The sequence below is a fragment of the Rhodnius prolixus genome, unplaced genomic scaffold (assembly GCF_049639745.1).
Source record: "Rhodnius prolixus isolate KJV_2025 unplaced genomic scaffold, Rpr scaffold_13, whole genome shotgun sequence".
In the NCBI taxonomy this organism is placed as follows: domain Eukaryota; kingdom Metazoa; phylum Arthropoda; class Insecta; order Hemiptera; family Reduviidae; genus Rhodnius; species Rhodnius prolixus.
In genome coordinates this window covers 12,642,848-12,655,775 of record NW_027411583.1, presented here as the reverse complement: position 1 = coordinate 12,655,775, position 12,928 = coordinate 12,642,848, and the positions used below count along the sequence as shown (strand labels likewise).

The following is a 12,928-nucleotide window of genomic DNA, read 5'->3' as shown; positions in this document are numbered from 1 at the left end:
ACGTATTTGCAAAAACTTGCAAAAACACAAAATTTTAACCTTCTATATCTCATAAACTATTATCACTAAAACACTGCGATTCATAGCAGATATAGAGCGTACTATTCTCTACAATTTGGTAAAGAAATCATTCAATTCTAATGAATACGATTGGAGATATAAACGATTGAAATTTGAACGTATTTGCAAAAACTTGCCAAAACACAAAATTTTAACCTTCTATATCTCATAAACTATTATCACTAAAACACTGCGATTCATAGCAGATATAGAGCTTACTATTATCTACAATTTGGTAAATAAATCATTGAAATCTAATGAATACGAAAAGAGATATAAACGATTGAAATTTGAACGTATTTGCAAAAACAGAAAACTTTAACCTACTATATCTCAAAAACTATTATCACAAAAACACTGCGATTTGTACCAGTTATAGAGCTTACTATTGTCAACAATTTGGTAAAGAAATCATTCAATTCTAATTAATACGATTGGAGATATAAACGATTGAAATTTGAACGTATTTGCATAAACTTGCAAAAACACAAAATTTTAACCTTCTATATCTCATAAACTATTATCATTAAAACCCTGCGATTCATAGCAGATATAGAGCTTACTATTCTCTACAATTTGGTAAAGAAATCATTGAATTGTAATGAATACGATTGGAGATATAAACGATTGAAATTTGAATGTATTTGTAAAACACAAAAATTTAACCTTCTATATCACATAAACTATTATCACTAAAACACTGCGATTCATAGCATTTATAGAGCTTACTATTGTCTACAATTTGGTAAAGAAATCATTGAAATCTAATGAATACGAAAAGAGATATAATCGATTGAAATTTGAACGTATTTGCAAAAGCAGAAAACTTTAACCTTCTATATCTTATAAAGTATTATCACTAAAACACTGTGATTCATAGCAGTTATAGAGCTTACTATTGTCTACAATTTGGTAAAGAAATCATTGAAATCTAATGAATACGAAAGGTGATATAAAGCATTGAAATTTGAACGTATTTGCAAAACAAAAAATTTTAACCTTTTTTATCTCTTAAATTATCATCACCAAAACACTGCGATTTGTACCAGTTATAGAGCTTACTATTCTCTACAATTTGGTGAAGAAATCATTGAATTCTAATGAATACGAAAAGTGATATAAACGATTGAAATTTGAACGTATTTGCAAAAACACAAAATTTTAACCTTCTATATCTCATAAACTATTATCACTAAAACACTGCGATTCATAGCAGATATAGAGCTTACTATTATCTACAATTTGGTAAATAAATCATCGAAATCTAATGAATACGAAAAGTGATATAAACGATTGAAATTTGAACGTATTTGCAAAAACAGAAAACTTTAACCTTCTATATCTCAAAAACTATTATCACAAAAACACTGCGATTTGTACCAGTTATAGAGCTTACTATTGTCAACAATTTGGTAAAGAAATCATTCAATTCTAATGAATACGATTGGAGATATAAACGATTGAAATTTGAACGTATTTGCAAAAACTTGCAAAAACACAAAATTTTAACCTTCTATATCTCATAAACTATTATCATTAAAACACGGAGATTCATAGCAGATATAGAGCTTACTATTCTCTACAATTTGGTAAAGAAATCATTGAATTGTAATGAATACGATTGGAGATATAAACGATTGAAATTTGAATGTATTTGTAAAACACAAAAATTTAACCTTCTATATCACATAAACTATTATCACTAAAACATTGCGATTCATAGCATTTATAGAGCTTACTATTGTCTACAATTTGGTAAAGAAATCATTGAAATCTAATGAATACGAAAAGAGATATAATCGATTGAAATTTGAACGTATTTGCAAAAGCAGAAAACTTTAACCTTCTATATCTTATAAAGTATTATCACTAAAACACTGCGATTCATAGCAGTTATAGAGCTTACTATTGTCTACAATTTGGTAAAGAAATCATTGAAATAGATTTCTTTACCAATGTAATTCATTAGAATGAATTACTGAGATTTCGTATTCATTAGAATGAATACGAAAGGTGATATAAAGCATTGAAATTTGAACGTATTTGCAAAACAAAAAACTTTAACCTTTTTTATCTCTTAAATTATCATCACCAAAACACTGCGATTTGTACCAGTTATAGAGCTTACTATTCTCTACTATTTGGTAAAGAAATCATTGAATTCTAATGAATACGAAGAGAGATATAAAACATTGAAATTTGAACGTATTTGCAAAAACACAAAACTTTACCTTTGTATATCTCATAAACTATTATCACTAAAACACTGCGATTCATAGCAGTTATAGAGCTTAGTATTGTCTACAATTTGGTAAAGAAATCATTGAAATCTAATGAATACGAAATGAGATATAAACGATTGAAATTTGAATGTATTTGCAAAATCAGAAAACTTTAACCTTCTATATCTCATAAACTATTATCACCAAAACACTGCGAGTTATACCAGTTATAGAGCTAACTGTTCTCTACAATTTGGTAAAGAAATCATTGAAATCTAATGAATACGAAAGGAGATATAAAGCATTGAAATTTGAACGTATTTGCAAAAGCAGAAAAATTTAACCTTCTATATCTCATAAACTATTATCACTAAAACACTGGGATTCATAGCAGTTATAGAGCTTACTATTGTCTACAATTTGGTAAAGAAATCATTGAAATCTAATGAATACGAAAGGAGATATAAAGCATTGAAATTTGAACGTATTTGCAATAGGCAGAAAACTTTAACCTTCTATATCTCATAAACTATTATCACTAAAACACTGCGATTCATAGCAGTTATAGAGCTTACTATTGTCTACAATTTGGTAAAGAAATCATTGAAATGTAATGAATACGAAAGGAGATATAAACGATTGAAATTTGAACGTATTTGCAAAATCGGAAATCTTTATCCTTCTATATCTCATAAACTATTATCACCAAAACACTGCGATTTGTACCAGTTATAGAGCTTACTATTCTCTACTATTTGGTAAAGAAATCATTGAATTCTAATGAATACGAAGAGAGATATAAAACATTGAAATTTGAACGTATTTGCAAAAACACAAAACTTTACCTTTGTATATCTCATAAACTATTATCACTAAAACACTGCGATTCATAGCAGTTATAGAGCTTACTATTGTCTACAATTTGGTAAAAAAATCATTGAAATCTAATGAATACAAAAGGAGATATAAACGATTGAAATTTGAACGTATTTGCAAAATCGGAAATCTTTATCCTTCTATATCTCATAAACTATTATCACCAAAACACTGCGATTTGTACCAGTTATAGAGCTTACTATTCTCTACTATTTGGTAAAGAAATCATTGAATTCTAATGAATACGAAGAGAGATATAAAACATTGAAATTTGAACGTATTTGCAAAAACACAAAACTTTACCTTTGTATATCTCATAAACTATTATCACTAAAACACTGCGATTCATAGCAGTTATAGAGCTTAGTATTGTCTACAATTTGGTAAAGAAATCATTGAAATCTAATGAATACGAAATGAGATATAAACGATTGAAATTTGAACGTATTTGCAAAAACACAAAACTTTACCTTTGTATATCTCATAAACTATTATCACTAAAACACTGCGATTCATAGCAGTTATAGAGCTTAGTATTGTCTACAATTTGGTAAAGAAATCATTGAAATCTAATGAATACGAAATGAGATATAAACGATTGAAATTTGAATGTATTTGCAAAATCAGAAAACTTTAACCTTCTATATCTCATAAACTATTATCACCAAAACACTGCGAGTTATACCAGTTATAGAGCTAACTGTTCTCTACAATTTGGTAAAGAAATCATTGAAATCTAATGAATACGAAAGGAGATATAAAGCATTGAAATTTGAACGTATTTGCAAAAGCAGAAAACTTTAACCTTCTATATCTCATAAACTATTATCACTAAAACACTGCGATTCATAGCAGTTATAGAGCTTACTATTGTCTACAATTTGGTAAAGAAATCATTGAAATCTAATGAATACGAAAGGAGATATAAAGCATTGAAATTTGAACGTATTTGCAATAGGCAGAAAACTTTAACCTTCTATATCTCATAAACTATTATCACTAAAACACTGCGATTCATAGCAGTTATAGAGCTTACTATTGTCTACAATTTGGTAAAGAAATCATTGAAATCTAATGAATACGAAAGGAGATATAAACGATTGAAATTTGAACCTATTTGCAAAATCGGAAATCTTTATCCTTCTATATCTCATAAACTATTATCACCAAAACACTGCGATTTGTACCAGTTATAGAGCTTACTATTCTCTACTATTTGGTAAAGAAATCATTGAATTCTAATGAATACGAAGAGAGATATAAAACATTGAAATTTGAACGTATTTGCAAAAACACAAAACTTTACCTTTGTATATCTCATAAACTATTATCACTAAAACACTGCGATTCATAGCAGTTATAGAACTTAGTATTGTCTACAATTTGGTAAAGAAATCATTGAAATCTAATGAATACGAAATGAGATATAAACGATTGAAATTTGAATGTATTTGCAAAATCAGAAAACTTTAACCTTCTATATCTCATAAACTATTATCACCAAAACACTGCGAGTTATACCAGTTATAGAGCTAACTGTTCTCTACAATTTGGTAAAGAAATCATTGAAATCTAATGAATACGAAAGGAGATATAAAGCATTGAAATTTGAACGTATTTGCAAAAGCAGAAAACATTAACCTTCTATATCTCATAAACTATTATCACTAAAACACTGCGATTCAAAGCAGTTATAGAGCTTACTATTGTCTACAATTTGGTAAAGAAATCATTGAAATCTAATGAATACGAAAGGAGATATAAAGCATTGAAATTTGAACGTATTTGCAATAGGCAGAAAACTTTAACCTTCTATATCTCATAAACTATTATCACTAAAACACTGCGATTCATAGCAGTTATAGAGCTTACTATTGTCTACAATTTGGTAAAGAAATCATTGAAATCTAATGAATACGAAAGGAGATATAAACGATTGAAATTTGAACGTATTTGCAAAACACAAAACTTTAACTTTGTATATCTCATAAACTATTATCACCTAAACACTGCGATATGTACCAGTTATAGAGCTTACTATTCTCTACAATTTGGTGAAGAAATCATTGAATTCTAATGAATACGATTGGAGATATAAACGATTGAAATTTGAACGTATTTGCAAAAACACAAAGATTTAACTTTGTATATCTCATAAACTATTATTACTAAAACACTGCGATTTGTACCAATTATAGAGCTTACTATTCTATACAATTTGGTAAAGAAATCATTGAATTCTAATGAATACGATTGGAGATATAAACGATTGAAATTTGAACGTATTTGCAAAAACACAAAACTTTACTTTGTATATCTCATAAACTATTATTACTAAAACACTGCGATTCATACCAGTTATAGAGCTAACTATTCTATACAATTTGGTAAAGAAATCATTGAAATCTAATGAATACGAAAGGAGATATAAAGCATTGAAATTTGAACGTATTTGCAAAACAAAAAACTTTAACCTTTTTTATCTCTTAAACTATCATCACCAAAACACTGCAATTTGTACCAGATATAGAGCTTACTATTCTCTACTATTTGGTAAAGAAATCATTGAATTCTAATGAATACGATTGGAGATATAAAAGATTGAAATTTGAACGTATTTGCGAAAACACAAAATTTTAACATTGTATATCTCATAAACTATTATCACCAAAACACTGCGAGTTATACCAGTTATAGAGCTAACTATTCTCTACAATTTGGTAAAGAAATCATTGAAATCTAATGAATACGAAAGGAGATATAAAGCATTGAAATTTGAACGTATTTGCAAAACAAAAAACTTTAACCTTTTTTATCTCTTAACACTGCGATTTGTACCAGATATAGAGCTTACTATTCTCTACTATTTGGTAAAGAAATCATTGAATTCTAATGAATACGATTGGAGATATAAAAGATTGAAATTTGAACGTATTTGCGAAAACACAAAATTTTAACATTGTATATCTCATAAACTATTATCACCAAAACACTGCGATTTGTACCAGTTATAGAGCTTACTATTCTCTACAATTTGGTAAAGAAATCATTGAAATCTAATGAATACGAAAGGAGATATAAAGCATTGAAATTTGAACGTATTTGCAAAACAAAAAACTTTAACCTTTTTTATCTCTTAAACTATCATCACCAAAACACTGCGATTTGTACCAGATATAGAGCTTACTATTCTCTACTATTTGGTAAAGAAATCATTGAATTCTAATGAATACGATTGGAGATATAAAAGATTGAAATTTGAACGTATTTGCGAAAACACAAAATTTTAACATTGTATATCTCATAAACTATTATCACCAAAACACTGCGAGTTATACCAGTTATAGAGCTTACTATTCTCTACTATTTGGTAAAGAAATCATTGAATTCTAATGAATACGATTGGAGATATAAAAGATTGAAATTTGAACGTATTTGCGAAAACACAAAATTTTAACATTGTATATCTCATAAACTATTATCACCAAAACACTGCGATTTGTACCAGTTATAGAGCTTACTATTCTCTACAATTTGGTAAAGAAATCATTGAATTCTAATGAATACGATTGGAGATATAAAAGATTGAAATTTGAACGTATTTGCGAAAACACAAAATTTTAACATTGTATATCTCATAAACTATTATCACCAAAACACTGCGATTTGTACCAGTTATAGAGCTTACTATTCTCTACTATTTGGTAAAGAAATCATTGAAATCTAATGAATACGAAAGGAGATATAAAGCATTGAAATTTGAACGTATTTGCGAAAACACAAAATTTTAACATTGTATATCTCATAAACTATTATCACCAAAACACTGCGAGTTATACCAGTTATAGAGCTTACTATTCTCTACTATTTGGTAAAGAAATCATTGAATTCTAATGAATACGATTGGAGATATAAAAGATTGAAATTTGAACGTATTTGCGAAAACACAAAATTTTAACATTGTATATCTCATAAACTATTATCACCAAAACACTGCGATTTGTACCAGTTATAGAGCTTACTATTCTCTACAATTTGGTAAAGAAATCATTGAATTCTAATGAATACGATTGGAGATATAAAAGATTGAAATTTGAACGTATTTGCGAAAACACAAAATTTTAACATTGTATATCTCATAAACTATTATCACCAAAACACTGCGATTTGTACCAGTTATAGAGCTTACTATTCTCTACTATTTGGTAAAGAAATCATTGAATTCTAATGAATACGATTGGAGATATAAAAGATTGAAATTTGAACGTATTTGCGAAAACACAAAATTTTAACATTGTATATCTCATAAACTATTATCACCAAAACACTGCGAGTTATACCAGTTATAGAGCTTACTATTCTCTACTATTTGGTAAAGAAATCATTGAATTCTAATGAATACGATTGGAGATATAAAAGATTGAAATTTGAACGTATTTGCGAAAACACAAAATTTTAACATTGTATATCTCATAAACTATTATCACCAAAACACTGCGATTTGTACCAGTTATAGAGCTTACTATTCTCTACAATTTGGTAAAGAAATCATTGAAATCTAATGAATACGAAAGGAGATATAAAGCATTGAAATTTGAACGTATTTGCAAAACAAAAAACTTTAACCTTTTTTATCTCTTAAACTATCATCACCAAAACACTGCGATTTGTACCAGATATAGAGCTTACTATTCTCTACTATTTGGTAAAGAAATCATTGAATTCTAATGAATACGATTGGAGATATAAAAGATTGAAATTTGAACGTATTTGCGAAAACACAAAATTTTAACATTGTATATCTCATAAACTATTATCACCAAAACACTGCGAGTTATACCAGTTATAGAGCTAACTATTCTCTACAATTTGGTAAAGAAATCATTGAAATCTAATGAATACGAAAGGAGATATAAAGCATTGAAATTTGAACGTATTTGCAAAAGGAGAAAACTTTAACCTTCTATATCTCATAAACTATTATCACTAAAACACTGCGATTCATAGCAGTTATAGAGCTTACTATTGTCTACAATTTGGTAAAGAAATCATTGAATTCTAATGAATACGAAAGGAGATATAAAGAATTGAAATTTGAATTTATTTGTAAAACACAAAACTTTAACCTTCTATATCTCATAAACTGTTATCACTAAAACATTGCGATTCATAGCATTTATAGAGCTTACTATTGTCTACAATTCGGTAAAGAAATCATTGAAATCTAATGAATACGAAAGGAGATATAAAGCTTTGAAATTTGAACGTATTTGCAAAACAAAAAACTTTAACTTTGTATATCTCATAAACTATTATCACCAAAACACTGCGATTTGTACCAGTTATAGAGCTTACTATTCTCTACTATTTGGTAAAGAAATCATTGAATTCTAATGAATACGATTGGAGATATAAACGATTGAAATTTGAACGTATTTGCGAAAACACAAAATTTTAACATTGTATATCTCATAAACTATTATCACCAAAACACTGCGAGTTATACCAGTTATAGAGCTAACTATTCTCTACAATTTGGTAAAGAAATCATTGAAATCTAATGAATACGAAAGGAGATATAAAGCATTGAAATTTGAACGTATTTGCAAAAGCATAAAACTTTAACCTTCTATATCTCATAAACTATTATCACTAAAACACTGCGATTCATAGCAGTTATAGAGCTTACTATTGTCTACAATTTGGTAAAGAAATCACTGACATCTAATGAATACGAAAAGAGATATAAACGATTGAAATTTGAACGTATTTGCAACATCAGAAAACTTTAACCTTCTATATCACATAAACTATTATCACAAAAACACTGCGAGTTATACCAGATATAGAGCTTACTATTGTCTACAATTTGGTAAAGAAATCATTGAATTCTAATGAATACGATTGCAGATATAAACGATTGAAATTTGAATGTATTTGTAAAACACAAAAATTTAACCTTCTATATCTCATAAACTATTATCACTGAAACACTGAGATTCATAGCATTTATAGAGCTTACTGTTGTCTACAATTTGATAAAGAAATCATTGAAATCTAATGAATACGAAAGGAGATATAAAGCATTGAAATTTGAACGTATTTGCAAAACAAAAAACTTTAACCTTTTTTATCTCTTAAACTATCATCACCAAAACACTGCGATTTGTACCAGTTATAGAGCTTACTATTCTCTACAATTTGGTAGAGAAATCCTTTAAATCTGATGAATACGAAAAAAGAAATAAAGGATTGAAATTTGAACGTATTTGCAAAACACAAAACTTTAACCGTCTATATCTCATAAACTATTATCACTAAAACACTGTGATTTATACCAGTTATAGAACTTACTATTCTTTACAATTTGGTAAAGAAATCATAGAACTCTGATGAATACGAAATGAGATATAATGGATTGAAAGTTGAACGTATTTGAAAAACACAAAACTTTAACCGTCTATATCTCATAAACTATTATCACTAAAACACTGCGATTTATACTAGTTATAGAGCTAACTTTTCTCTACATTTCGGTGAAGTATTCATGAATATTTGATCAGAATGAAGAGATATTATTGCAATACAAGTTTTAATAGATTAGTGTCACCAATCCAGATAAAATACTTTGCAGTAATAATGGCATTTATTAACTTCGTGCGTTTGATTTATGAAGTAAAACTAGATGGAGAATGGTCCAAGGTTTGGCGTAAGTGGCAAGAAGTCCTGGGCTGGGAGTCTGGAGACTACACAAATTTTTTTCACAGATGAATGTTTAAAAAAACATAATAATGTGCAGGAATCAATAGATTTGTATTGTTTTAATCAACCTATTTCTTTGTTGCATTGAAAATGAGAAAGGACCATCAAAAGCACTATGAATAATTTAAATTTCGTACAGAAATTTCATGTCTACTTTAATTTTTGCTGAACTTTGAAAATGTAATAAGTATTTTCACTGATTTGAAGTCAGATATAGGAGACGACAAACAAGTACAACCTAGTGGTGAACTTAACAACTAACATATAACAGATTGTATTTTTTAAAAAATACATTGGTACAATACGGTGTACGTAATTTTATTCGGAAAATTTGGAAAATGTAAAAACTAAAGCCTACTTGAAATTGGCAATGACAGAGATAGAGTAAAGAAAAAGGATTTCAATGAACATGAGGGCATTAGAAAGGTGCAGGAGAATTATTCACTTGTGCAATACAATTATCCTTGACATAAAACTGTTTCTTGAAATAATATTTTCCACACTTTAACGATTTCTTTTGTTCAGCAGTCATTATAATAAATTGAATTCATAATACAAGCGAACTTAATACTAGTTCTGATAAAAAGAAACGTTAAGCTGTAAACAAACCTTACTTTGTTTAAAATTTATGTAAAATTTAACATCAAACAGAGAGGGTCATAATTTTAAATTAGACTTAGTATTAAACGAGGTTTAACCAAAAATTAAACAATAAAGTACAAAAACTTCTATTGAACAACTTCAAGTTAGAATTTTAAGAAATTAAATACTTTTTAACGTATAAACTTCCTCGGAGGTTATAAATTAACAAACAGCGGTTTTATTCCAAATAAAGCTTTCAATCTTTTAATAATTTAATTGAACCAAAAATACGAAGACTTTTCAAGAGCTTAAGCTTACAATGTAACCAGAAGCTTGAAGGCAAATTCTCGAATAGCCCAAAAGCAAAACTTGAGTCTACAAAGAAAACAACCAAGTTCAATCAAAAACCAAACCCCCCCAAAAAAGTGGCCGTTTTTGTGTTAACACTTTGGTAAGAGTGGTAAACATCAACTGATGAATTTAACGTTAAACCTCATTTTTGTAAAACAGCTTCGATCTTTTTTTTAAAAAAAACAAGTCATATGATTAAAATAATTGAGAAATACATACTTTTTCAATAAGCTATATATTTTTTTTTTTTAAATTAAAACCATTGAACTGAAATCTTATTCAAAAACCAACTTTTTAATGAACTTTTATAAAAAAATAATAATGAAAATCTACTTACAGAACTTGGAGGGGAACTGCCTATACTTGGAGATCTTTGAACAGTCACTAGGGCCATTCCCCTTTGAACAACTTTTGCACCTTCACTTCGCACATAAATCCCACATTTTTACCAATTTAATCACTTCATTAATACTATAATAAACAGATAACATATTCAATTATTAAATATATAGTCAAAAAAAAAAAAAAAGATGTTTATTATAGTAGCTACCAAAACACTAATCCTCCTCGGCCATCTTTAATATCACTGCTTACACAATTTCTTTTAACTGTTTACACATGTATTAAGAGGTTAAAATTATTTAAAAAAATTCTTTCTTCATTCAATAAAGATATACTTTTTTTAAGTAAAAATGCTGTTTTAAATGATTAAAAAAGTATAAAATCAATATAAATTCTATTTTAAGGGAGTTTTATCAAACTAATCTCTAAAGTACAGAACCCGCGCAATATTCAAACTACAATTAAAAGAATTTCAGCTAGGATGACGCTATTTTCGTTATCAAATTTAGAATTCATGTAATGAATTTAGTCTCATTAGACGATATTGCTGGAAATTAAATTTTCTATAAATTTAGAATTATTAAAGATGGTTGACTTTTGACTTTACTGTTATAAATGATTTACTCTAATAAATTACTTTTCATGAAAAGAATAAATTATTTTTTCAACATGCGAACTCTTCTAAATCAATACTCTCAAAAAAAGAAAGTAAAATAATAAGTATATCAAACATTATTTCAAAGTTAAAATTAAACCTTTCATGTTCACGAGAAAATTACAGAAAACTATCGACAGAGTACATTTCTGTACCAAATCACACAAATGTACCAATTTTCTTTCAATTTGACAGAGAGACCTCAGTGTCAGCATAATATTAAGTAAAGAAATCGAAAAGTCACTTTTTTTTTTTGGTGTATGATTGAACTAGGTTTTTTTTTCATTGTAGACCCAAGTTTTGCCTTTGGGCTATTCCAGAATATGCCTTCTAGCTTCTGGTTATATTGTAAGCTTAATTATTAATTCAATTTGACCCACATGCCAATATCCTCTTCAAAATCAACTTTTAAGTAAAAATAAATCTAGTTACAAATTTACGAAGGTGCTTGGTTAAAGATAAATTAATAATATGTAATTCATTAGTCAATTAACGAGTTCCAAATTTAAGCTAAACATAAAATAACGAGAATAACAAATGTTGGGAGTAAATTATTTTTGTATTTAATAAATCATACATAAATTACTTTCTAGTAGTCATAAAATTTTTGTTTAAAAAAATGCAATTAATTATAGAGCAATGCAAACACACAATAACAATTTTAAAGTTCAAAAAATCACCACTAGGTTGCAGTAAATTCTAAAATTAAAAACAATTTAATTCTAGTAAATGCCATAAGAGAATGCAACTTAACAAATATTGAAATATTTAGTTTTTAATGTTTCCACTAGGTTGCAACACTTTTATTTATATAATTTTCAGTTTTTTTAAAAATGGAAGTTTTATTAATTTTGTCACTTTTTGTTTGTAATTGATATGTATGTGGATTAGAGAAGTAGTTTATGCAATGTTAAAAAAGTTAGTGCTTTAAATGCTATGAGAAAATTATAAAGTTTAAAATTTAATTACTGAAACAGATATAAATTTAAAAGTTTTTTGTAATATTAAAAACTATATTTTTAAATATAAACTTCTTAGGTTTCTTATTTAGGTTTAAATACTTATTTCTTAAGGATTG

At 27.4% G+C, this 12,928-nt stretch overlaps 1 protein-coding gene across 2 annotated transcripts in view; it reads right to left on the bottom strand.

Moving 5' to 3' along the window:
* Positions 1-11,442, bottom strand: part of ssh (Protein phosphatase Slingshot) — a 176,889-nt gene extending 165,447 nt beyond the window's left edge. For both annotated transcript variants that reach the window (XM_074116372.1, XM_074116373.1), the window contains exon 1: positions 11,191-11,442. In XM_074116372.1, the coding sequence (XP_073972473.1) occupies positions 11,191-11,247 (57 nt within the window). In that variant the 5' untranslated portion in view covers positions 11,248-11,442. The remainder of the gene's footprint in view (positions 1-11,190) is intronic.
* Positions 11,443-12,928: the final 1,486 nt, after the last annotated feature.